Source organism: Cariama cristata, unplaced genomic scaffold, assembly GCF_000690535.1.
Source record: "Cariama cristata isolate BGI_N322 unplaced genomic scaffold, ASM69053v1 scaffold2562, whole genome shotgun sequence".
NCBI lineage: Eukaryota > Metazoa > Chordata > Aves > Cariamiformes > Cariamidae > Cariama > Cariama cristata.
The window spans coordinates 13,283-39,044 of NW_009601917.1; the positions used below are offsets into that span (position 1 = coordinate 13,283).

General features: G+C 48.8%; 1 protein-coding gene across 1 annotated transcript in view; it reads right to left on the reverse strand.

Moving 5' to 3' along the window:
* Positions 1 to 1,566: 1,566 nt before the first annotated feature.
* The window catches only part of EXOC3L4 (exocyst complex component 3-like 4), a 95,296-nt gene continuing 71,100 nt past the window's right edge, over positions 1,567 to 25,762 (reverse strand). Inside the window, exons 3-13 of the mRNA XM_009710620.1 lie at positions 22,531 to 22,878; positions 17,892 to 18,543; positions 14,801 to 14,918; positions 13,628 to 13,753; positions 12,292 to 12,392; positions 10,234 to 10,329; positions 7,948 to 8,062; positions 5,747 to 5,869; positions 4,891 to 5,043; positions 3,801 to 3,922; positions 1,567 to 1,729 (exon numbers count right to left, since the gene is read on the reverse strand). Coding sequence (XP_009708922.1) covers positions 1,567 to 1,729; positions 3,801 to 3,922; positions 4,891 to 5,043; positions 5,747 to 5,869; positions 7,948 to 8,062; positions 10,234 to 10,329; positions 12,292 to 12,392; positions 13,628 to 13,753; positions 14,801 to 14,918; positions 17,892 to 18,543; positions 22,531 to 22,878 — 2,117 coding nt within the window. The remainder of the gene's footprint in view (positions 1,730 to 3,800; positions 3,923 to 4,890; positions 5,044 to 5,746; positions 5,870 to 7,947; positions 8,063 to 10,233; positions 10,330 to 12,291; positions 12,393 to 13,627; positions 13,754 to 14,800; positions 14,919 to 17,891; positions 18,544 to 22,530; positions 22,879 to 25,762) is intronic.

Genomic DNA, 25,762 nt, shown 5'->3' on the forward strand with positions numbered 1-25,762 from the left:
ATATTTTGCTTCTCCATAGCAAATAGAGAGTGACCAAGCTGAGAATTTGCAGGAATCGTCATGAGCTGCATTGAGGAATGATGCAGGGCAGAAGATTCCTCCCAGGATTTCCTGCCTCAAGCTCTCAATTTATACCTGATATTTCAAAGCCATCTTTAGAAAAACACCTCATCTTGACTGTGGAGGTAGCAAGTCTACCTTAGAAAAATTTTCGTATGATGATTGTGAATTAAAGGCACACTCTGTGTTTCTTATCCATCAGAACAGCTCCCTTGGCCTGTCACCAGCACCTGCTGCACACCTGGGCTGAAATTTATACTGGTGCTAACTGGAGCAAAGGAAACGAAAGAGGCTCACTCTGATGCTCTAAGCTCTGCAGCAGACAAATTAGTGTTCAAGGCTGTGCCATGTCCCCATTTATCACATTAATTGACGGATCGTAAACATGTCTCTGTACAGAGTCTTGGATTAATTCCTGTGGAGGGCAGCCTAAAGGACAAATTGGATTAAATAAAATCAGATTTGTGTGGTTGTAGGCTGCTGGATGTCTCTTTTAGTCTGCTGGATGTAATGCTTTGAATCCCTCATGGAGTTAAACCAGTGGTGTTCCATGCCCATCAATGGGGTAATGCTGGTTTACACCAGGCGAGGATCCGATCTGTAGCACTATGCCTGTCCACCTCACATGAAGTTTCATACTGCAGTCAGATTGTACCAGATTTGTTAACATATTTTTGAACATACAAGAAAATGGACTACGGGCATGGTGGCTCTTTTCTTCAGGGCAAGGAGGACTCAGAGCCTCCTTCCACATAGCACATCTGATCCAGTCATGTCTGCCCACCCAGACAGGCTATGATGGCATGGACAGGTCTTTGGTCCAACAGGAGTTTTGCAAGGCAGTCCACGAGCGAGGAAATTCTGCTGAAACACCAGAAGGGCCACAGGGTCCATCCTAGCGTGCAGAGTGGTGGCATGTCCAAGCTGTGGGGTTTGGTTACCCTCCAAAGTTTTCCTCCTCAGGCAAGTAGTGGTTTGTGGCATCAGGTCACAACATCACCGACCTTGTGTCGTGCCAGCTGGTTCATGGGGGAGGAAATAAGACTTGGGTGCTACCACATCTCTGCGGAAGCTCTGCCCCTCGGTTGCTCAGGGACACTAATTATGAAGGAGGCTCTTACTCTGCTGCTGTATAATTGTGCAATGCATAGTCCAAGCCTTAATATAGCTCCAAGTGAACTCCTTTTGGTTCTTTTCCTGTACCCTGAAAAGAGACTCAATCTTGGACCAAACAACAGAGCAGCCTACTGGCAATAAATCTTTATTGAACACAGGGTGGACGCAGTGCCTGGACTGGAGTTGCTGCCCAGGAGCTCTTGCAGGAGATCAGTGGCTGTTGCCTTTGGTTTCTGAGCTCGAGGTAGCAAGTTCAGAAAACTACTCCTTTTCCCACAGCAGTCTAAGAGTTGTGTTTGCAGAGGAGAAAGGCAGGGTAGCAGATTTTGTATCATGCCACAGAGGCGGCGTAGGAGAAGGGAAGATGCTGACTGCTGTTTTAGTTCTGTTTTAGAAGCAGCTGATGATCACCGGGGCATCAATTTCAGCAAAGAGTGTGCTGCCGTCCCTACTGTCGGGGCTCTCCAGTGCACGGTAGCCTTGCCGAAAAATCGCTGCTCTCTTGGTGCGCCCCAGCCCCCGGAGCGCGAGGATTGCCAGGATGTGCTCCTTCCTGCAGAAACCAAACAAGACCTCACTCAGTCCCGGCGAGCAAAACCAGCCCAGAGGTAAGCAACCAACAACCATGTCGGAGACAGAGCAAGGCCATGGCAAGGCGCCGGGGAACGTCCCCTCACTGCGCTGAAGAAGCCACCAGGTCGGGAGTCTGCAGCCCGTGGAGGTACCGAGCCAGCAAGCATCTGCTCCTGCCACCCTGCGCTGGTGGGACACCCTCCTGCTGCTGGTGCTTCAGGGAATTTCCTCCTCCATCTCCACACACACGTGATGTCTTTTGCAAGTTTTCCTGAGAGGTTGCAGACCTTTTATTTAATGATTATTTTGAGTTGAGTAATGGAAGTGCTAATATTTAGGAAGCTGACAGGCACTAATTAGATAAGAGCTAGGAAAGCCAACTTGGAAACATATCCGGTTCCAGTAATCTCGGTATACACGAATTCAGCAATGTCTCTGAGAGCTCAGAGGAAGGATTAACAGAGACCTGAACAGGAAACAATGTAGGTCCAGCAGGTTCCACCTCATTTTCCAAACGTAATTGTTAAAAATAATATTACTCAATAATGGAAAGCCAGGAAATAGATCAACCAAGCAGACGAGCTTTAAAACCTGGCTTAGGTCTAAGGCTAATGATGAAAAAGTACCACAAATCACAGCCTTGTAAATGGCTTTTCCACCTGGAAAATTGTTTTCAAATAGCTAAGCCTAACTAGCCATCGTTTACCTCCCCGACTCTTCCCAGAACAGGCACTGCCTCCTTCATCAGCTTAGTCTGGCAGCTGGTGTTAAGGCTTTATTGTTTTTTTTTTTTTCAGCATAGGAGTGTTCATCTAGGAAATTACTCAGGAACAATTATTCTTTTTCAAGTCCATGTCTTGAATTTCCCCACACAGACAAACATGAAGCATATTTGACCCCCTCAAGTTAAATATACTTATGAAAAATTTTGAGCCTCAGTTTTGGGGAGAGGAAAATGTATTTAATGTCATTTCTTTCTGAATATTTGAGGGTCCGCTTCAGTGTTCTGAGCGATTTGTTAAATTTATGGTGTATTTTGATTGTATAAATGTTAACCAGCAGGAACTGTGTAACCCAGTGCAAAAACCTTTGGTCTTTTTCTGAAATGACTCTGATGAAATAGATTTTTTTTGCAAGCTGTACCACTGATATTCCTTCTCAACAATTGGTAGAAGAACTGTAGAAGAGGAAGTAACTTCTGATACGTAACTGCTTAGCCATGCACAGAACTAGTCACTTCATTTACTTTTCCAGTAGCCTTAAGTTTTGCAGATGCTGCTTTGGAACAGCAAATGGAAAGCACAAAAGAATTTGTAATTTATTCCAAAATTTAGTGGTTGTGTTGAGGCCTTTTCAGAAACTGCAACTGCACTGTATCAATGTCTCCTGCACTTTGAAGTCTGAGCCTGGGAATAGGAGACAAACTATTTATGCCAAAGCTGGACCCTGTGTATTGGCAAGCTGGACAATACTGGTGATGCACTGAAAAGCAAGCTGGAGCTTTACAGTGAAACGAGGTTCATTTTGAGCAATAAAATGGTAGCCAGTGATGGGATGCATGGGAATGGTTCAAAGCTGCGTCATGGGAGCTTTAGACTTGACATTAGGAAGGAGGGTGGTCAAACACTGGAACAGGGTTCCTCAAGAGGTGGTCGATGCTCCAAGCCTGTCAGTGTTTGAGGCATTTGGACAATGCCCTTATCAGCATTCTTGAACTTTTGGTCAGCTCTGAAGTGGTCAGGCAGCTAGACTAGATGATATTTATAGGCCTTTTCCAACTGAGATATTCTATTCTATTCTATTCTATTCTATTCTAAAATGAAAAGGCTTTTGAGGTAACTTGTGTGCATTATAATATTTAGCAGACAGGGGAAAAAAGAGGAAGGATACAGCCATAAAGAAGGTGGGATTCCCCTTGTTGCTGGCACCTTGACCTCTAAGTTGTGTCTACCAGCAGAAGAGAGAAGCTGAAGAGCTTGGCCAAGGCATGGGGTGAGCTGGTGCTCTTTGGGATGGAGCCCAGCAGTTCTGGCATCTGCCATTTCATGTACCTGATATCTGGATAATCTTGACACAGCTCCTTGACGTACTCCTTGATCTTGTCTTTTTTCTTCTCCCCAATGATGTTGGCAATGTGGTGGATGGCGGGAAGAAGCCAGTCGGAGTCAGAGCCCTGCGAACGAGGAGGCATACGGGGATGTCAGGAGGAAGCACAACACCTGCAAAATGCCTTTTTACCTGCAGCGCAGAGCACAGCAGCGGGTTGCTTTTACTGGTATAAGACAGTACTGCTGCAGGCAGGAGAGGCTGCCCTCGGGCAGGCAGCGTGCTGCCGGGGGGCTGCGGGGTGCTGACTGCGGCGGCACCAGGTGGCAATGGCAAGGCACCCCCCGGAGCTCTGCTGGGGCCTGGCTCTGCGCTCCCTGATGCTCACGAGCACCCCAGCAAGCCAGACCCCGAGCAGGGCATTGTGGCTGGGGTCTGGCACAGCAGCGCACGCCGGAGACTTCACCTCCTGTTGCCTAAAATAGTTTTGTGTGCCTCATCTCTGAGAGGGATCTGCCTCAGTGGGATTTAGTGCTCCGGACACCTGACTGTCTGCAAAATCCAATGAATTAAACTTTGGCTTCCCTGAAAATCCCAGACTGATGTTGCCTAGTCACAAAACACACAAGCACCCACAATTTTCTCCTCATCACCCTCCTGTATGCAGACTGTGTGCCCAGATGGACCTTCTTGATGGACTTATCTCCATGAGCTGTACCCAGACCAGGAATCCTTCAGAGACAAGGGAACAGGCCCAGGAAGAAGTTACCACAGGATGAGTGTGATCCTACAGCACATGAACCACCCTACACAAAGTGCCCCTGTGCCTGGGGGTGTATTAAAAAAACAGGCGCTGCAATCGGAGAGCCACCAGCTGAGCATGCACAAGACCCTGCTGCAGAGCAGCGGCCGGGCTGGAAGTCCACCCCATCAGCCTGCAGTAACCACCTCGCTTGTTCTCTTTTAAGCACTTTTGCATTTCTTGAGGTTTACCCTCCTCGAGAGCCTGCCGCCTCGGTCCTCGGGAAGCCAAGCGGGGATATTGCACCTCCATGAACAGGGCAGACAGGGGATGCCAGGAGGGAACTCACATACCTGATCAATGAGCGTATTATTAAGGATTCTGGCTTCCTGGTTCATCTTTTCACTCACTTGCTGCCGTGTCTCCCCATTCATTTTCCTCCTGGGTTTGATGACCTGCATGATGTATTCCCTCACCACGTACTTATGAACATCACGTAGAAGCTCCTGGTTAAAAAAAGCAAACCTTATGGTCTTTCTGTGATTCCCATGCGAGGCAATGGCAGTGAGAGAGGGCAGGGGAAGCCCTTGGGTCTTTAGCAGCAGCCGAGGCTGTAGAGGAGATACACGAAGGCAGCACACCGTCAGCCCATGCTGCCCAGGCTGGCTCTGCCACAAGGAGCCGGAGGCTCACAGCCCCTTGCTCCGGCACAGAGCAATGGCAGTGCCCAAGGGAATGCCATGGGAATACTGCTCACCCTGAAATAGCCCATGATTTTGTGTTGGCAGTTTGACTCCTTAGTAGCAAAAGGGGATATTTAGGGTTGTTTTTAAAGTAGGTTTTGATGGTGCTTGCAGATTTTAAATATAGAGCTGTTGTCACCTACCCATTTATTTCACAACTGCATAGAAGTGAAAGGAAACTATAAGCCTACAACTCATGGAATTGTGATGTTCAGTGGTAATGTTCACCAAAGCTTTTTGTTCCTCTTTAAAGAGATGGGTTCCCATATTTAAACTACAGAAAGGAAAGTTGTTGCATATTCTCATGTGGAAGTACGGTAATAGCTGAACTCCCCCACAGCAGCAGCCTCCACAGTTATAAACACCCCCACCGCTGGAGAGAAGTCTGCAGGTTGGACCACAACCTGCAAATGACAGTGGGACCCCCCCAGTACCACAGCACCCGGGTGTGGGACCAGCAGCCTACCTGCCCCGTGGGCTCCCTCATGTGCTGCAGGTGCTTGGAGAACTGTGAGACTGCCGATGCCAGCGAGTCCGGCCTTTCCGTCGCCAAAATCCAGTCCTTGGTCAGGATTTTCTTAAGGAGTGGCTGAAAAAAGACCAACTCACTGGTGGCACTGGTAATATTCAGACTAGCTGATGCACTAGCTGAAGGCACCCAGCTGTATGCCTGCTTGGGGGGCTTGAACCGAAAAGCACAGAGCACCAACGGCTCACCCACTCTGCATGAAGACACACTAGGAGTTAGGCACCAGGAGCACAGAGCAGGTTGGGTTTCTCTCTCCACCCCAGGGAATTCAGACCCACATCTCCCCTTTCTGTGTAGGTGCCCCAGTGCAGACAGAAGAGGCATCACTTCCCGAGCAGGAGATGCTTTGGCATTAAAGGCTTACTTGGGACACCCCATTTCCTGGCTCTGTGTCGTCTTCTAATCCACTAACTATATTTCTTTAGGTAAATACATTTGTATTCCTACTGTATGGATGAAGAAACAGGTGTGAATGTTAATCAGAGGAAACTCAGGCATGGCTAGAACAGGCTGTGGCGTGCAACCATGTATACTAGCGTTACATGGGTTTGAACCAGTATGGACATGACAAGTCACTTGGTAGTGAATCTGTTGGAAATTAGCCCAGTAATCCATCACCCCTCCAGCCTTCTCCACAAGGAGATCAAGCTCCTTTTGCTCAGAGCACTTGCAGGGGTCTATCTGTACTCCCTGCAGACCTACGTGCCTGCACAAAGTCTCACTGGGATTTTCCTTCTGCTCATTGCTCTGATGTGGTGGTGGGCGAATAGCAGCTGGGAGCATCCCCAACTTGATGCCTCATGGTCAGTGATGACGTAGGAGCAATGGCACCGTTTCCCATCTGCGCTGGGTACAAGGTGCTCTGACCAAGTGTCCCCAGTGGGCTATTTCCCTTGCTGGGCCCCTAGAGCTGAGGTACCTCCACATAGAAACACAGCAATATCTGCTGAAGGCTTCTGTTGGCACCTGGAAGAGACTCCTCTAAGGGCCAAATTCAAAATACCCCTTCTCTGGCACATCTCCTTCGTACTTTTCTCCTCTTAGCTCTCAGAATATTTTTCTTTAGACTCCTGGCAATCGCCTTCCCGATTATATCCCCCACTTGTGCCCTCCTTCTGTGCTCCCAGCCTGCTGGAGGGCTGTTTAGAAATGTTTTGCTTCAGCTGCTTTCAGTTCTCATGGCATTTTGGCTCTCTTGCTCAATGCCTTGGCTTCACTGCTTCCTTCCCTTAGGCTCCAAGACAAGCTCTGCAGTCACTGGGAAGTCCCTTTGGCCACGAGGCTTGGCTTAGATTGGAGCAGTTGCGTGACTGTCTTGGTTTCTGAAAATTATTCTTGGTGATTTAGAAAGTGAATTAGGAAGAGTGAAAAAGGCTAGGACCAAAGGCTTAATTCCCGCCCCCCCCGCCCCGCCTTGTGTTATACCAGCTAGGGCTAGTGGTCCCGCAGCTGGCTGAGAGCAGAAAGTCCTGTCTACAGCACCTGGGAAGGACAAACTGCATTGCAGCATGTTGCTTTTTAGGCCTCTTAACATAAGTTAAGCTGCTATCAGAGGTTTATCAGCTGACACCAGAGCTTTAGCATCCTCACACTGAAAGAATCTATCTTTCTTCACCATGGAAACAGCCTGGAAAAATCACCTCTACCAGAATGAATTCTGTCCTGTCTGAAGAGGTTCATAACAGACCGTGATGGCAGATCTATGAATAAGTAAGGGTAAATAAAAGTTCTGAAAAATCCAAATGTTTTGATAGGAGGAAAAATGTCCCATTGGTGATGTCCAGCTGACTTCCCTGGTGCTTCACTATGGGTAAGGTTTCTCCCCACTGCTTTGCCTGAGATGCTGGAAGCCACTAAATACTGTTTTCTTTTGGTTGCCGTTGTACTAAAGTGAACAGCTTGACAAGTGTATCATTGCTCATAGCAAAAAACTCCCAGGATGATCAAAGTGTCGCTTTGGGTTAAGGAGGATTTCTACGAATGTTAGACATGATGCATTTCAGAGGGACCATAACGTCATACACTGCAAAATGAGGTCTAGTTGGTGAGACAAGGGAAGGGCGATGGCCCTCAGCTGCTGCAGCGGTCCTGCATGTACCCCTTATATTTAGGAAATAATGTGGCCAAGATCCTCTTACCTGTGCTTTTGTTCTTAATTTATTTAAAAAAATATTCGTGAAGTTCCTCGTCAGAGCTGCCAAAATCTTCTGCAGTTCCTCAGTGTTGACTTTAAAAACTGTTTCTAACCCTGACCTAGAGGAAGAGAGAGACACACATCACCAGTGGGTCAATGTTAAAATGTAAACCATTACACTGCCCTAAGCATTTTATCCAGATTGGCATCTTGGGCAATATTTTTAAATAAACTTGTGTATCTAGTACTTCCTTTTGGAAACACACAATGGGTCAACGTAATTACTCTTTTTGCACAATCCTATACACTGAAAATTATTCACAACTGAGTAACTGTACTTAAAAAAAACACCTATTTCCTCATCAGGTGGGAAGGTTCAACCATGTGGAGCAATTGCGTAGGCTGATTACTTTTTCACTTGAGCAATGCTTCTGCTAAATGATCTCCAGGTACCTGAGAGAGCACTGGGGGGCTTATGGGGTAAGAGAGAAGTAAATAATAAAGCCAGAGAAGGGAAAGCTGCCAACCCTGCATCCCCCAGAGCCCGGCTGACTCACTCCCTGCAGCATCTATCAGCAGCAGCTGGGTCAGTGAACCACAGAGGTGGTAACTTGTGGAATTTCCTAGGGCCAGTGTGTACTTCTGAGAGGTTTCATACTGATGAGGAAGAAAACGCAACTTCTGAGATGTTAATGAAATCCCCAGCAGTATGTGTGCGCTTTGGGGGCATTGTGAGCTCCTGGCTTTCTTCTCACTTTCCACCCCTGCCCTGCTGTAACGTGCTCTGGGGGGAACTGAGGCAGCACCACCAAAATGCTGGTGGTCCCCAAGCTCCCTGGATGTGCCACATCCACTGCTGTGACCACAGAGCACAGCGGGTTCCTGCCCCTGCCCAGTGGCTAGTTTATATGTCTGGGGCTGCCCAGGCAGGACTACAAAACACCTAACAGCATCCCTCTCACCCTGGGCTGGGGGCTCAGGTTCATAACTCCCGCTGAACACCTGAAGTCTGGGTCCAGCATCCACAAAATCTTTCTGTTAGGTCACCTGTCTCTGCCCAGCAACTCATCACGCCAAGCTGATGAATATTTAACTTGACTCAGGAATAAACCCAGCAGAGCCAATCCACCACCCAAACTCCCTTCGCCACCTCTCCAGTCCCCAGCAAGGAAGGGGAGAGCAATTTTGTTCAGGGGCAGGAGGAGGCAGAGAAAGTCAGCTCCTCGGCGAAGTTAGCATTGCTGGAGAGACCGTGCCATCTAGAGACTTCCCGACGGTAGTGCTCACTGTGGCTGGAACTGTCGGTTCCTGTGAGACATTGCAACACAAAATCCTCTGCATCCCATGAATAATATTCAGTATATAGCATCCTGGCCTCAGGTGCTGCCAGGCAGCGATGCAGCAGCATGGGCTGGAGATAACAACCCAAGCTCTTCAGTGGCCAGACCCCAGGCGTTAGGCCCATGTCGGTTGGCTGGGTTGACCTCCGAAGCACAACATCCCAATGGCAGAAATTACTCCAGATGCTGAAGAGCCCTTGGGCCTCGGTGGGCCATGTCCCTGTGTGGCTGCAGACTATCCCCCTGGGGCAGGTGCTGTACCAACAGCCCCAGTTCCCCCTGGCACTGGCACTGGCACTGGAGGGCTACGGCAGCTGCGGGGTCGGAAGTGTAAGGGCATCGTGTGCCACAGCAGTGGGCTGATGGAGCGGTGTGTCCCTCCTGGGACACACACTGACTGGCACCCTCCTGCTTATGGGGAGAGTGCCCCTCTCCTGGAAGCACTCTTTGATAGTCAGAGCTGGTGGGCATACCTGTTCATCAGAGGCCTTTTCAACGCATGGCTTTAAATAACTAATTCATATCACATGCAAAGCCCTAGAAGTTCCTGCTACCAGCAGCGATGGCAGGGGTTTATTTGCAGATTGAGTGCTTTCTCAGTTTCCTCTAGCCCAGTGCCAAAAGCAGCCTTCAGACTGTGTTGCTGAGTTTATACTGCTAACCTCCAGAAAAAAAATGCAAAAAACCTCTCCTCTGAGGCTGAAAAAGATGGGCTGAAAATGAGTTTAAAGCTTTCACACAAGCACCGGATCCATCCCCGCTTCTCTTGCTTCACCCTTGTGACTTTTGTCTGCATCTCTTGGGGAGCATCCCCCCGTGAGGTAAGGAAGGGCTGAAGGCTGAGCACCCAGTGGAGCACCCCAAGAAGACCTTGATCTTTCCTTTCCAGATGCTGCCACCCTCCCGCACCCCAGCAAAGCAGCAGCTCGGCACGGGGGGAGCGGACTTACATCAGGTCGTGGAAGCTGTTGACGTAGGCGGCGAAGTAGGGCGCAAAGATGGGGCTGTCCCAGGCAGTGCTCCACGCCACGAACTCCTCCCCAAACCTGTGTGAGAAGACATGCAGGTAGCGCTAATGCTGGGGGGACCAAGGATGGCTCATCTGCGTACATGGTGATGTCAGGAGACACTGGTGGCTGGCCCAACCTGTCACCTCTGTATGTGGACGTGTTTTTTCCCGCTGTCGTAACATGCATGTGCATTGGAGGGAAATAGATAGCAGATAATTACGGGTTTAGGGTGCGCTCACCTGAGCGGGTACACAGCACTTTTGGAGAGATACCAGGGATCTCGGTATGCCAATTTCTGACTTTTTCTCATGCTGAGAGATTAATTGCGGACATGGTACTCAGGCTCATCAGTCTGGTCCTTCATTTCTCTGGCTTTTGGGGCAATATGTGCCCTCTTAAGCATGCAAGGAAAGGATTTACCCCAGGGATGATTTTACAACAGAAGGTGAATAGGAACAGGGCAGCACACCTACATTTCCCCCTGTAACCTCAATGTAGTCTGTTAGGTAGCAGTTTTCTGTGTAGCACAGTTTTTACGGTATTAACAGCTGTTTTACAGCCAGGTTGCACTGCTGGCAGGAGGCTGTGTGCCCAGACAGGCTTTGCCTGGTGGTCCCATTCTTTGTCAGGGTAAAGGAACCTGCTCGGGCCGGCCTCAGGCACTTGCATCTCAGGTTTGTTTAAGGAAAAGCTTAAGTTTCAGTGAGCCTTTCATCTGGGAGCCCTTGCTGCCCTGGCTTGCATTTTACACCAATAGTGTTTTAAAAAAAAAAAAAAAGGAAAAAAAGAAAAAATCATTTTAAAAAAAGGCAACAAGAGAAAAGGAAAAAAATAACAAATAAAAAAGAAAAAAGAAAAATAAAATTTTAAAAAAAGAAAGAATGGAGCATCAGTACTGTGTTTCTCCTCAAAAACCTGTGCAGACTTCAAAGCCACATATCTAGTTTGAACTACCCTGCTTGCTCAAGGTATGGGAGACAAGTGTAGATCGCTGGGCTATTAGAGATGAGGGTTTAGAGGGGAAAGCGTTGACTTTTGCACACTTTGGACACCTGCCATGCCCCGGGTTCACAATCTGAGAAAGCAGCGCTTGAGCTCCCCACCCTCGCTCCTGCAAAACGTCTATTAGCAAACTCCCCACTCAGCGCCTGCTGGAGGTGGGAAACTTCAAAGGTTAATATGAAATTATTTTTAGTCTCGCTCAGAGTTGATTCATGCCGAACAGCCTTTCTCCTCCACAGATCACTGCTCTGGCAAGCAGCCGCAACCCCCCCAAAACACAGACCCGCCGGAGGGGTCGGACAGGATGTCACTGTGCTGGGACCCTCTGCAAGCCAAAAACCTTCCCTGGAGCATCCCCAAAGCACTTCACAAGGGGTAAGATCTGAGGCCATAACGTGGGGACTAGCAAGCAGAAAAACATTATTTCAGCAAAGGTGCAGGGTCCTGTGTCCTTTGGACACTGAGTAAATTTCAAAAAGACGCAGAAGGCAGCCCAGATACATGTTTTGCCCAGGTGTAACAGAGAAGATCCCATTAGCCATTTCTATGCCCAAAGCCATGGGATGCAGGAGAAAACCCTCTCAGCAGGACTCACCCCAGGACACCCAGATGATGTTCAGGGCAAGCAGGCTCTGGGGGTCCATAACTGCTGCTTGCTCCTGGCTGCAGCTGCAAGCGACCAGCATCCAATGCCACAAAGGTCCCATATGGAAGGGACTGCAGTGGTCCCATTCCTTTCTAGCCAGCAGCAATTTCCTGGAGCCCTGATCTCAGATTCTGGGACTCTCAAGAGTCCCATTTGAGTATGTTTATGACTCCCTCCAAGTTGTTTTGCAGCTTGCTCGTTATTGGGCTCATTGTGATCTCTAATTTTCCCAGGAGCAGGCCTGTGCCTGCTCGGTGCCAGCATCTGGCCCAGTGCATGGACCTTTTCCCTGCTTTTTTACCAATGTTGGACTCATTTGAAAGGAATGTGCTGCCCGGAGCAGCGATGACCTTGGTATGAATTCATGCAGCTCTGCCAGGCACAGCTCAAGTGTTTTCCTTTCCAGGCTTTTGCTGATCGCTCCAGATATCTTCATGTGCTCCCCAATGATCTAGAAAAGGACATGAAAAAACTCCAGTGAATGGAACAAGCACGGGCAAAACATCCTTCACAAGGTTCTCATGCAGCTTTGGTTAATAAAAATGACTTGCCTAGCACAGGGAGAAACAGCTGACTTGTTACCAGGTGGTTTTCATTATTGTCTAGCAGCTTTAAAAATATTAATCCAGAATGGGCCAAGAGCCACAAACTGATTTGTGGCACAATCATTCATCCCGAATGGCCCCGTGTCCTTCTGCGGTCTGACCGTGTCAGATGCGGTGCTGACTGGAGCCCTGAGCTGCCCTGGTGCCATTCTCCTCTTTTGGGGGGATTTGCGGGAGTGATCAATCCCCAACCCAATGCCCAAGGGGACCTGAGCTGTCCCCATGTCGAGGGTGGTTGTAAGCTCCCTCCCTGGGGGCCCACACAAGCCCCCTCCTCAGGAGCGATACCGGAGCTGCATGAAGGGTCGAGCAGCACCCCGAGATCTTGCTTGCACTGGGGCTCATCCCTAATTCCCATTCCCACAACCCCGGCTGCCTCTCCGGAGCGAGGCAGGCTGCAGTCCCGCGCTGGTGCTTCCTAAAGCATCCTACCCATCTGCTAATCCAATTCAGACCTGCCTGTCAGTGATCACACAACGTGTAGTATTTCTCTATGGAAAAAGAGTCACGGCAGCAGGCAAAGCTCTTTGATTTTCTTTCTTTCTCTCTCCCTCTCTTTTTTTTTGGTATTATTTAATTGAAATGACTCAACCCTTTGAGTGAGGAGAATGAATCCAAACCCCTCCTGGATTTATTACCTTGTAGTCCCTAAAGCTAGTAGGAGCTTTTGTTTTTTGTGCTGTTTAAATTGAAGTAGCTGTCACTGCCTACGGCCTTTCCATGACTGCCACAGCCCTGGGACAAAGTTGCTCTTTCAGCCAAGGGGTTTTTCTAACAAACCTTTTCTTTCCACCTTTTTTTTCCTTTTTCTTTCTTCTTTCTAATCAAAGAGATTTAAGGACTTTAAAATCAGTTGCCCATTATGTTGCTGACACAATTGACAGCAGGTTTAATTTGCAGCTAGAAGGCAAGCGGGAGAGCTGAAAGTTGTAATAAATGGCATTTTCTGCTCTAATGTATTCTGCCAGTGCGTGACTAACATAAATTATCGCAGGAGGTGGTACCTCCACCCCAGAAGGTAACGATCCAGTTTCCCTGGAGCCACAGAGCCCCCCACACTTTGCCCCAGCTAATTAAATACCGTTTGAATATCAAAGGAGAGCGAGGAGTGGTAGAGGTTTTCCTTCACTTCTGGATGAACTTCCTTCTCCCACTTCTCTGTGAGCTCCAGTCTCAGGATGTTTCCAAAATAGCTTTTGATTTTCCCCTAAATGTTAAACGTAGGAAGGAAATATGCAGCTCAGGATAACAAAGCAAGGATGAGTAAAGCAGCTCATTGCCTTTTGCTCTGTCATCATGTGCGTAAGGCTCAGGCGTGCGGCGGGGAAAGGTAAGCAGAGTCCAAGGTCTGGCTCCAGACCCTGTCGGTCTGCACAGGATCTTGGGAAAAACCAGGAGCTGTGCTGTGTGGGGGCAAGGTACTCCCAAATCAAGGGAGAATCGTTCTCCTGGCAGGGAAATATTGCGTCAGCTGTTGGCTTGATTGCAAAGTCCTCCAGCACATGTAATGCCCAAGGTCAAGATTAAAGATCAAACTGGTCCTTTCTGGCGGTACAGCCACTCGGGCACATGGCAGCACTGTTCAGTCCTGGCTGATAAATCAATCTTGTTGCCGGTGAAACAAAATGATCCTTCACCAGCACAACAGAGCAATACCAATTTTATTCAGCTGGGTACCTTGAGCTCACCTTGAGCAGTGCCCTGTTTCAGAAATACTTATCAAGAAAATGTCTGAGCTCAGCAAAGAGCCAGGAAAGCAGGTGGTCTTACACAGGGTCCCAGCCAAGGATGGCAGAAAGACAACTGCAGAAGGGGCTTCCTAGGAGGACCTGAACCATGGGAAGGTCCTCTGGCAGAAACATGCCCAGTCATCTGCCTATAGCAAACCTCAGATGTGCTGGAGGACATCTGTGAAAGTAGCAGTTAAAATGCCTTTACATCTAGCTTTGCAATGCGTTCGATCTGATGAAGCCCAGCTATGACCTTTCAGTAAGCTTCTGCCATACTCTGTGGGTCTGGTACACTCCCTTTGGCTCTGTGATCATCCAAGTTCAGGCCCACGGCCTGCTGCGGTCTCTGAATTGGTGTTCAGGACTTTTTTGCTTTTGATTAAAGGCCATTCTGTATGGTGCTGGCAGGACTCAGCACCTGGTGGGTGCAACCATGATGCAGCCATCCAAGACCTCTGTGTGGCAGGCTGGGGCTCCCATACCTTCCCTGGGGGGACACATGGGGACAAGGTCAAAACTCTCACCTTTGCAGAAGCGATGTAGTTGTTTTTCAGTTTATCCCAATCAGCTGGTGTTAACAGCAGGGACAGGTTTTCTGTCTTAACTTCTGGTTTGAGATCAGGGTGACCCAGAAAGAGTTCACTGGAAAGATTCAAATGAACAAATTATGTTGCCTTGGAGTGTGAGTAAACTGATGGAATATTCATGCGGCATGAGCTACATAATTATTAAGCCGTGAGAAATACACTTAAAGCTTACATTGCGATGCTTGTTTTCAAGCTTTAACAAGAAAATCTTTCCTCGCTATTCAAAATCCTAATTATTGAAAATCAAAATGATCTAAGGTTCCAGCCCACCTTAGAAATCATGAGACTTCTGAGTTGTTTGGACATAAGAAGTGCTATGAGAATTTACTTTTTAAAATAAACAACCTGAGGCTGATTCATTTGACTAAGAGCTTGTGAAATGCCTTTCAGGGTAATTCCTGTAGCAGGGTGCTGCTTTGGAGTTTGCTGATCTCCCTGGCTCCTCTCCGGTGTCACATCACAGCTTATGTCAGCCCCTTATTTTTCCCTGCGCATTATCCCTAGCAAGAGGAGGTGGCAGAGCAGGTCCTGCCCTGTGCCGAGCAGCCTCTGGAAGGCACTGCCATGCCTGGGCCATGGGCCATGGGCCATGGCAGCACCACGGTCCTTCCGCAGATGGAAGCGGTGGGTGGACGTGCAGCTATAGAGTCTGACCCCAAAGTATGCTCAGCTGAGACATGACTTCACCACTCACTTTCCTCTGGGTTGCCGTGTAATAAGGCCAGCTGATTAGTGGGGAATCAGGGAAAGGGAGTGGTCGTGTTTCTCCCTCTCGGACGAGAAACCCCTTATTAACCTGTACAATTGAATGTGCTACCCTTGCAATCTACCATGGACTGTGGAGGCATTGCACCATTGCATGAAGGTGGAGAGGAGAAAGAAGAAAATATTCATGCACTTGACGAATGTGGGACTTAAGTTGTGAGTAGTCGCCTGGTTAGCAGGAAACACAGCTACAACGTCCCACACAAAGCCTGCTCATTTGCCCAACCACCGAAAAGGGTTCCCATCGTCAAACCAGTGTGGAGTCCATGGTTAGGTTTGGATCCAAGTGAGGATTGAACTGTACAAGGTCAGGCTGGTGCAGAGTGACTGCTCAGAGGAAAAAAAGCTCAGCCTGCTGATAGTGTCCTGGAGTCAATGTTCCTGCAGTCACGGTTCAGATTTCCCAGAGAGATACATCTGCACATATGGAGCATTGCACAGCCCAGCTGCTGCAGGAGTCTCCTGCTCATTCAAAAGGACACCACAGATTTAAATACAAACTCTCTGCCATGACTGAAAGGACTGGCTCAAACGTGTACTCAAGGAGCTTATTCCCCTCTCTTTCTTTTTTCCATTTGTTTGAATTGTGGCATTGATAATGAGAGTTTGGGTCAGAGAATTTCTTCTTTTTTGGGATGCGTTCCAAGAAGGGATGAAGTTCTTTCAGAATGGGAATATGAAATGCAAGCTCTCAATAAGCTCTTTCACAGCAAGTTAGAGAAATATGATGGGGGCACTTTTCTTTGGTGCAGAACCTGGCTGCTGAAGCTCATTTCTTCCCCCCTCCCCTGGAATGCTGGGGTGCAGTACAGTTCCCAGGGGCTAGGGACAAGCAGGAATTTCCCTCCAGATGAGATTGGCAGGGACATGTGAGGGAGAAGGGCAATGGGTGGGAGTGTCATTCCGATAGCGGTCCTGCCATAACGCTGGTCAGCCAGTGCCATGATGCTGAGGGGGTTACGCACATGTCATCATGGTCACCACACCATAAATGGGGTTTTAGGAGCAGCCGGACAAGTTCACAGAGAAATCTTTTGAGGACTGCTCAGAGCAAAGACCATCTGCAGTGCAAATGTTCCTGACCCAAAAGCTACCCCAGGCTAGACGTGCTCTGGGCAAGTGTTGCTGTTTCTTGCCCTGCTCCACCACTGCCCCCTCCCTGTCCATTATTGCCCACTGTTTGACTCAATGTTGATATTCCTGCCTTCACTCCCTTTTTTGTTTGTTTTAGGGGTGCCAATTGGTTTGCGTGTGTTCCATCCTTGGGCATCTGGTTCAGGCCATTCCTGGAGACCAGCTACTGGGGCAGACACAATTTTGCTTTGACATGGCGGTTTTTACCATGGCTTATTAGCAGACCTACCTCCTATGGATGTTGCCTCTCTTCTTCTTCCCATCCCACTGTGTATTTCTGTTGGGTTTTATTCTAGGAGCTCTTTGGGGCTGGGGTGATGGGCTGTGGTCTAGGCCAGTGAACAGCTGAGGATGCTGACACTCAATGCCTGGACCTTCTGCGGGTGCCTATCTTAGATGCCTCCTTTGGCTGTAAAAGGAGGCAATGTCCAGCAGCACAGTTTTTACTGCTGTTGCAAAGAATTCCTGCCTTTACTCCCACACACCCAGGATGTCCTGAGGATGATGTTTGATATGTCTGTACAGCTCCTAGAATATTTTAGTCACTCTTGAATTGCAGGGAGCTTGAAGAAGTCCTAAAAACCATGGACCTCCCATTCAACTAGTGGACGCATCTGAGCCAGAGCCTTTGTTTTAATGTGGCTAATTCTACACAGTGATGTCTTGGTGCCTCCTTGAGATGACTGATCCCTGAGCATGGGGCGGTAACGTGGACTGTTTCCAAGTGCATCACAATTTTAATTAACCAGGAAGAAGGTAGGGCTCCCCCACAGGTCCCTCCCCGTGCCTGGAAAAGTCACCACGCAGCTGCTGGACCTTGCAAAATATTTGCAGAAAGGGGGCAGGTTCATTAGAGCTGGAAGGAGGAGCTTCTTGGCATGTGAGAACAGCAAGTGGGAGAGGCAGGGGAGAAAAGGGTAATTTAGATCTGTGAAAAGCAGCAAGTGCTTTATCCACAAACATTTGTCCCCACCTATTAATAGATTAGCTATCTGACTCTACTGTAGAAGTGACTGTGTCTCTCTTGCTTGCTTAGAAAACTGAAAATAGCTCGGTTCTTTCAAAGTGCCCTGTGGCCCTGCCACTCTCCGGAGGAGGCTGAGGAGGTGTGGCAAGTGCAGGAGCTTACCTGTGGTAGATGTTGGCCACCCAGTCGAGCAAGGCATAGAGCTCGTTGAATTCCAGCGGTCTCTGGGAGAGATCTTGCAAGTGTGAGGCAATGGCCTTGTGAAAAGCCTCCACATACATGTCACACACCTGGTACTCCTCTGGATAACACTTTTTTACTGATAACTTGATTTTCAGTAAGTCTTCACTCAGGTGTTTCTGGAGGAGACCTAAGTGGAGATCAAGCCAAGAACTCTCTTCTTCCTTCAATGCCATGGGTACCCTCAGGACTCTTTTTCTAGCGCTCTCGTCGACAGCTTCCCTCCACTCCTCCCTCCACTTTCTAGGCATGCCAAGCAAGTCCGACCCAGGACCAGCAGTGTTGCCTGTGTTAGGATGAGCTGCTTCCTCACGGGCAATTAAAGTCACCAGGGAGGTCAGCATGGTATCCTCTACAGTGGGATGCTCCAGTGTTCCTACCACGATGGACTGGATCGCGTTCGTGATGGAGTTATAAAGCAAATCCACATCCTTGGATTTCCGTACAAACTCCTGGGGGTTATCTTTGTATTTCTCAGCATCCCGTTCAGCAATAGTCTCATCTTCCAAGTACTTGATGCTTGCAAATGCTTCCAAAAGTTGCCTTTTCTGAATAAGTTCATTGATTTCCATTACTGCAGAAAGAAGAGGGGAAGAGGTTGGGACAAAGCAGGCGTTAGGTGATTGACACGTTGGTAACAGGACAAGATGCCCCACAGGGAGGCTTGCAGGGCTGCTCTGGGTAGCCAGGTCCCAGCAGTGCCCCCGAGACTGACCCTACCAATCTCTCCAGCTCCTCTTGGACACAGGAGAGGAAAACAGTGGAAAGGCAATCACTGCAAAATGAGCCACATCTTTAAACTGCTGGTTTCAGAGATAAGAATATCCAGAAAACTGATTATAACCCTGCAGGAAAACCTCAAGCAATGGTTAACAAAGGTGCAGAGGGACGCTGGGGTCTCAGGCTGCATAAAACTGCGTCTGGCTCTGCCCCTCTGTTAGTGTGGAGCTGAAGCGGGACTGGCAGCAGTGACATTTCGGGATATACCCTACCAGCAAGATTTCCTCTAGCACAGATGCCCTTGTTTCCCAGCATACCCGTGTGCTCAGCACAGCTCTGCTGCTGAATTGGCCATGGCGATGCATTCCAGCTCTGGCACCTCTGGCTGAAAGGGCGTTTCAGCGCATTGCCCAAGAAGGCAGGGAGAGTGCCCAGGGATCTGGCTGGAGGGACGAGTGGGAGCACAGCAGGACAGACCCCTTCGGGCCTTCTGAGTTGCTGGGTCAGACATCGCACTAGATGGTCATGTCTCCCCCCAGCCTTCCCACCAGCATGTCCTCTTGAGATACCAAGGCCCTGGGTGAGCAGGATACTGGCTTGGGGATGCTCCTGATACATTTTTGGGAACATTCCCAGTTCGGATGTAACATTGGGCAAACCCCAGGCTTCTCTTCTGTCTTGATTTTGTGCATTATCAATTTTTCCTAAGACACATCCCCAACTAATGTCACAGCTAAACTATCTCCTGCATTTCTGAGGGCTGAGCAAAATGCTAATGCAAACTGCAGATGTGGTCGCTGGCTATTTGCCTTATGAGGACTCCTTGAGGTGTAGAGACTGAGGTAGCAAGCTAGAGACTGGCCCATCTGTGGCTGACCACCATTTCCAGCCTGTGCCTATCACAGCAAATGGCCTCTGAAAGATACCTCTTACTTGTTCCAGGCATTTAGGAAATGTGCTGTGAATGCTTGTGGTCCTCAGCCTCCTCTCAATCAAAAAGAGGGACTGCTGGAGGACAAGAAGCCACAGCTTCTCAGCTTTGCAGTTATTATTGAGACTTCACAGTCTCAAGTTGCGCCAGGGGAGGTTCAGGCTGGCTATTAGGAAGAACTTCTTCATTGTAAGAGTCGTTAGGCATTGGAACGGGCTCCCCAGGGAGGTGGTGGAGTCACCATCCCTGGAGGTGTTCAAAAAACGTTTAGATGTGGCGCTTCGAGACATGGTTTAGTGGGTTTAGCGGGCATGGTGGCATCGGGTATATGGTTGGACTTGATGATCTTTGAGGTCTCTTCCAACCATAACGATTCTATGATTCTGTGATTCTATGATTCTATTGCAATCTGCAATAACCCTTTGGCTGGGAGTGAGGCAAGTCTCCAGAATGGTGGTCCTGGAGTCCCAGCAGGAGGAAATGGAGAAACACCAATGTATGCCAGGTATGTGAAGTTCACCACCCTGGGGAGGTTCAGGGTTGGGTGACTTGGCTGTTCACGAACTGTATTTAAACCTACAGTCAGATGTCAAGCACTGCTTCTCACCAGTGACATTTGTTTTCCAAGCGGTGAGCACTGCTGTCCCTGGGTGGTTTGGGGAGGTGTGTGCTTTGGAGGGGGATTTAAACCTCTGGGTGCTTTCTCCTGGTGCTCAGGTCTCACATGGGTTTTCCCCACCTCCTTTGCTTTTGGCACCCAATACCAGTACTGGTTGGTGTTTGAGGCAGGGGGAAAGTCACCCAATACTGTTACCCACAAAGTGGCTGGGGGCTACTGAGTTTCCCGTTTCTTTTTCAAAGCCTTGCTGGTGCAAGAAGCACTGCCTATTTGCCAGTAATACAAGAAGTATTTGCCATGTGTGGAGTAGATCCAAGAGCACTGTTAGCTTTTGAGAAGCCCCGGGAAGCTCTCACCATCTCCAGCATCATAACAGATGCTCTGAACAGGAGATCCCACTGTGATACTGGGCATAAGGTAAATATTAAAGAGGAGAAGGGAAAGGGTATTATTTAGGCACGCGTGGCCACTGTTTCTGTGACATACACACAGAAAATGATGTGGAAAAATTGGAGAGCACTCAAAGAAGACATGAAGGAGTGGTTCATTGCCCATAATTTATGCCCTTGGGCTTATCTGCACACAGATTTTATACCATATGCACTAAATAATCTGTGCAGCATTGGAGTATCTGTATGAAGACAGATATACATCAAATAACTATTGATGCAGTATAGAATGCATAGATCTTTGAGTGCCTATATGGAGCTACAGTTGTGTCTGCACTCAGAGGGGAAGGAGATTGTGCCAATTAACTTAGTCTCTTCTAGTAAATTAATATAAAACCTGTGTTTGCACAAGTGCTTGCAGTGAGAGACTACAGGAATACGTTCTGTTCTGTTTATCAAAGTGAGAAAACACCATTTAATCACCGTCTAGAACAATTATTCAGGGAGGTGATATTGGGTGCTAAATGAATCTTTAATTTAGTAATACAATATCAGCCAGCTGGTAGTTGAAGGAAGACAATTGAAAGGCAATTAACCATTATGCAGCTTAATGGTGCACATGGTGGAGTCTCCATCACGTGCCATATTTATCTCAGGATGAGATGTGCTTCTGGCAGGGCTGCTCTAGTCTTGTCCAATCATGAGTTATTGGGCACAGAATGGGCCTTATCTGTGTAATTCCTCAGCTTGTTTATTGCAGGAGATGAAAAGGGCTTATGGTAACATTTTCTGTCGCTCCTCATCTATGACCCTTTGAGAACAGAGTGGCAAAGTTCAAGAGACGGGCTCAGATCCAGCTTTCCAACCTCACAATGTATCAGTGCAAAGCAGTAAATAACTTCATGGCACAGTAGAGCACATTATAGCAGTCAGACAATGTCAGCCCTTCTGTCTGATCCCCATGACATCCGATGCAGTAGATCAAGAATTTCTTTCTAGAAATTTAGGCTGAGGAAAGGCCAAGCCATGTTGACCCACCTCATTCTATCTCCTGGTAGATGCATTGTAGTACCTCTGCCTTGAGAAGGTGGAGGAGAACGGTGCTCAAACCAAGATCAAAGTCATTGCAGTCTGCCCACGCTTGGGGAAAGGTGAGAGCTATGCTGAAGGTAGTTATTATAATTTGACTAAGACCTATCTATACAGTGTTGACAAAATGCGTGAGAGTAACCAGCCTGAGGAAAACAAACCGAACAAATACTTGCAGCACTGCTGTTGTCAGAAGAATAGATGGAAAGTCAGTGTAAGAGAGCAAAGTATCTGTGGAGGTCTCTTTGCAAGGCAGTCTCTAAGATTAGGAACCAAGGTGGAGGTGCCGAACCAGATCACATCCAAACCACTTTTTTTCCCTATCAAGGCCTTGCAGCAACCTACAGAGTACAGTCTGGGGACCATCAATCTGGGAGCTGAAGAGCCGAAATTGTCCAGAAGTGCAATGCAGGCAACAGCATAGGAAGAGCCCGCGTTGCACTTCTAGGTATTGTCAGATCAGCAGTTCCCAACCTACGCTCAGCAGATTGGTGACTGATGTGTATGATGGATGATATGTCCGCTGACACGTGAGCTGACAGTTTGATAGGTAGGTTGTTGATATGGTTAAGCTAACACAGCGGAGGCCACAGAGCAGCATGTTCAATGACGGGTGACCTACCCCGGCTGGGCCAGGTAACACCCCAATGAGTTTGTGCAAGGGGTGACAGTTGTCTGCCCCATAATGGGATGCTTGGTTCTTTAGCACCTCTGTTGGGCCCGTGACTTGCAGAGTGTAAATTACTTGAAGGTTACGTATATCCTGCCAAACAAATTACAGTGGTCGGTGGTGGTAGTAGTTTTGCTTCTTACCTGAAAGAGGTTTTCCTTGAATGGGCTCTGCTTCTATCTTCTCACCAGTCTCCTCCACGCCATTACAGATTGTGGTTTTGTTCTCCTCGTAGCTCTTGGAGAATCGCAAAGAAAGTCGTTTTCCTTTCCAAGTGCCAGTACCTACACTCTCTTTATTCAGACTTCGTTTTGATTTCCGGATGCTTAACATTGTTTTAATACCTCTTTCAAAGAACCCACTGTCCCTGCTATGCGAAGTTGGGCTGCTCAGTTCAGAAGTAACCTCCATCTTTTCCTCCCCTGCACTACTTGTTGGAGAGGCTGGTTCTGAGGTCACGCTCCTTGGGTCTAACTCCGTATTCATCTTGTCTTTCAAGAAGGGGTTTTTCAAACAGGTTGACGGTAATCACTGAAAGATATAATACAGCAGAATTAGATAAGACATACATAACAGAGTATTTTTGTGTCTCCAAGGTCAGTTCTGGATTGAAAATCTGGCCCATCCCTTTCCTGTGCCTAATACAAGGAAAGAGCAAGTTGTAGCCTGTAGCTACTGAAGCAATCTCTCTACCCACACACACAAAGTGCTGGCCTGCTTTTAGCTCTGGAAAGCTCTACTTAACTCCATACGTCAGGCAAGTGGCAGCTATTTCTCCAGCGCCAAGGAATCACTTTAGTGATTTGGACACTTTAGTGATTTGGGCATGTCAGAGGTGCTGAAATCTGTGTAAATGTACCATTTCAGTTGGTAACAAGGTACGTTTTTACTTTCCATTCTTCTAGGTGGATTTCCAGCCATGTAGGAATGATAACCCTCCTGAGTCTCACTGAGGTTGCTGCCACTTTCTGATGTGGATACAGCAACTTTGGGTCATGCTGCTGCTTCTGCCTTGCTCAAGCCCTGACCTGCTGCTGCTGACACGTGGCCCAGGGGTGAGTGGTCCCCAGCGGGTGGCTGAGCTCTGCTCTAGCCCCTTCCATCAAACCCACAGCAATCTCTGCACTCCGAATCGTCATGGTTACAGCATGGGAGGCTGTACGATGCAGTAAGGCTTCACATCACTCATCCTACCTCAGAGAACTGCATCCTGGCATGCTGAGAATGGGTATCTCGAGGGCCAAACAAGCCCCTGTGTCAGCTGCAGGGGATACTGCAGGAGAATTCAGATTTCAACAGAAGTGCTCCTGTCAGTGCTACTGAGCTGTAGTCAGAGCCCCTGTACTTGCTCAGCTCCTGCCCTGCTGCAGACAGACCAGCTCCCCTCTGCCCACCCTGAGGGCTGGCCTGGGTGCTTGGGAAAGGGGAAGAGAGAAGCTTTGCCTTCCCTCCCTTGAAAAGGGAGGTCACCAGCTAACATGGCTCGCTCATGGGGACGTTGTACATTGCAGAGCTATAAGGATGGGAAATGCCACATTTCCCCACAGCAGGCTCCAGGCAGCTCAGCGATCAGTTTAAATCATTAGAAACAGCTATCGCTTGAGGTCACCCAGGAACTGCGTGTCTCAGGTCTGTCCAGCTCACAGGAGCCAGAGATTGAAATATGATTGCAGTGAACAGACATGTTGAGACTCTGGAAATAGATCTCATCCTTCCTCGATTTCAGTTTGGCCAGAGTTTCGCTCCCTTGTGCATGGTTATTTCACAGGCTATAAACTGCAGGGACTGCATCTTCCCATGGGTTTGCTGAGCTGCTCGCACAGTGGGGCTCAGACCTGCGTCAAACCCTCTCAGGGGAATATTTAATCATTCATTGCCTTCCTCAGGAGCTTACCCCATCACAGCCTGTACAGAGGGTGGGCGGGAGAGGAGGGCATCCCATTTTCCAGGGATTTCAGTAGGAAGGGGGCTGTGGCCAGAGTGGAGCAGTAGCAACTATCAAAGGGTTGAGCTGTGCGGTGGAGGGAGCCAGGGAAGGAGGACCATAAGCTGTGAGCCCATGGGCAAGGAAAGAGAAGGGATACACACCCCGGTACCGACCGAACCGATCCTCTCCGCAGCGAGCCAGGATAACGCAGGTGTGATCCACAGAGAGTGAGAGCAGCTCCCTGCCGCAGGAAATCCCCGGGAGATGTGGTGGTGTGTGGGCAGCTCTGTGGGCAGAGGTCCGGGGGAGGTCACCCGCCTCAGCTGACTGGAGCACTGTCCCGCGTGCCTGCGCTGGTCCAGGGGCTCCCTCCGGGAATGGTGCCGCTCTCCATCCTCCTTTGCCCCCGTTGGAAGTGGAAAAAAAGGCCTGTCCCCACCTGCCCAAGGCCTCCAGCACCTTCACCTGTTTGCTTCCAAGGAGAGACTGGCACCGTTTCACTTTCATTATGTCTGGGCATTTAAAAGAAGGGAAGAGGCGGGGGAGAATTGCTGAACAAGTTCCAAGCATTCATGGTTAATTATTTACCCTGCACATGGAGATGGAGGCAAGACCAGAGACTCAACAACAGAGTGAGCTGCAGGGCTGAGCTGGCCTGAGGCAGCTGGGGAAAGAAGGATTTCAGCACTTGGTCCTGGCCCGGTAGGGTGAAGCCCCTCAGCATCTGGATGTGGGGGTTCAAAAGCAGCCCCAGAGCTGCTGCGTGGCAACAGCTGCATTTCACCCCCTTCTGCCCCTTTTCTGGAGGTCACGGGTGACTTGATCCCGGTAATGACTGCCAGGCGTAGGTGAGGGACAAGGAGCACTGTGTCCCATGGTTATATATTTATATATTCACCACCCCGCTCCTCACTTTGCCCTGGGGGCACTTATTTCCATGGGGATGCTGGCCATAGATCTCTCCATCCCTGGAGCGTTTGGGCACTTTGGAGGGAACTCAAAGCAAAGGAGCAAAAAAGGCATCTGGAAGGTTTAAACAACATTAAATACAGTCACTTGGCTTGTCACTGAGTTGTGTAAGTGATTTAACCCTGGCAAGCCTACAATGCCTGGACGGAGGCGAACCAGGCTGTCCGGCTGGGCACACCTGACAGTCGCAGGTGGCCGAGGCCCTGGTGTAAAGCAAAAGGGGTAAATCACAAGGTGCCCCCATGCCCTGGACAATGTGCACTTCTTTGCTTCAGTAGCCTCCCAAAGTGTCACTTGTCAGTGTGCTAGAGGAGATCAGAGGGTTTAGCGAGGGATTGATGCAATAAAGTCCTGTGGCATTTGGACTTTGTGCCGCACAGAAGAGAACAGAGGGGTTCATAACTTCCCTACGGCTGGGAAAGGCTGTGTGTCCAGGTGATGGGAAGTATGGGGGTGGGAATAATTATGATCAACTAAAC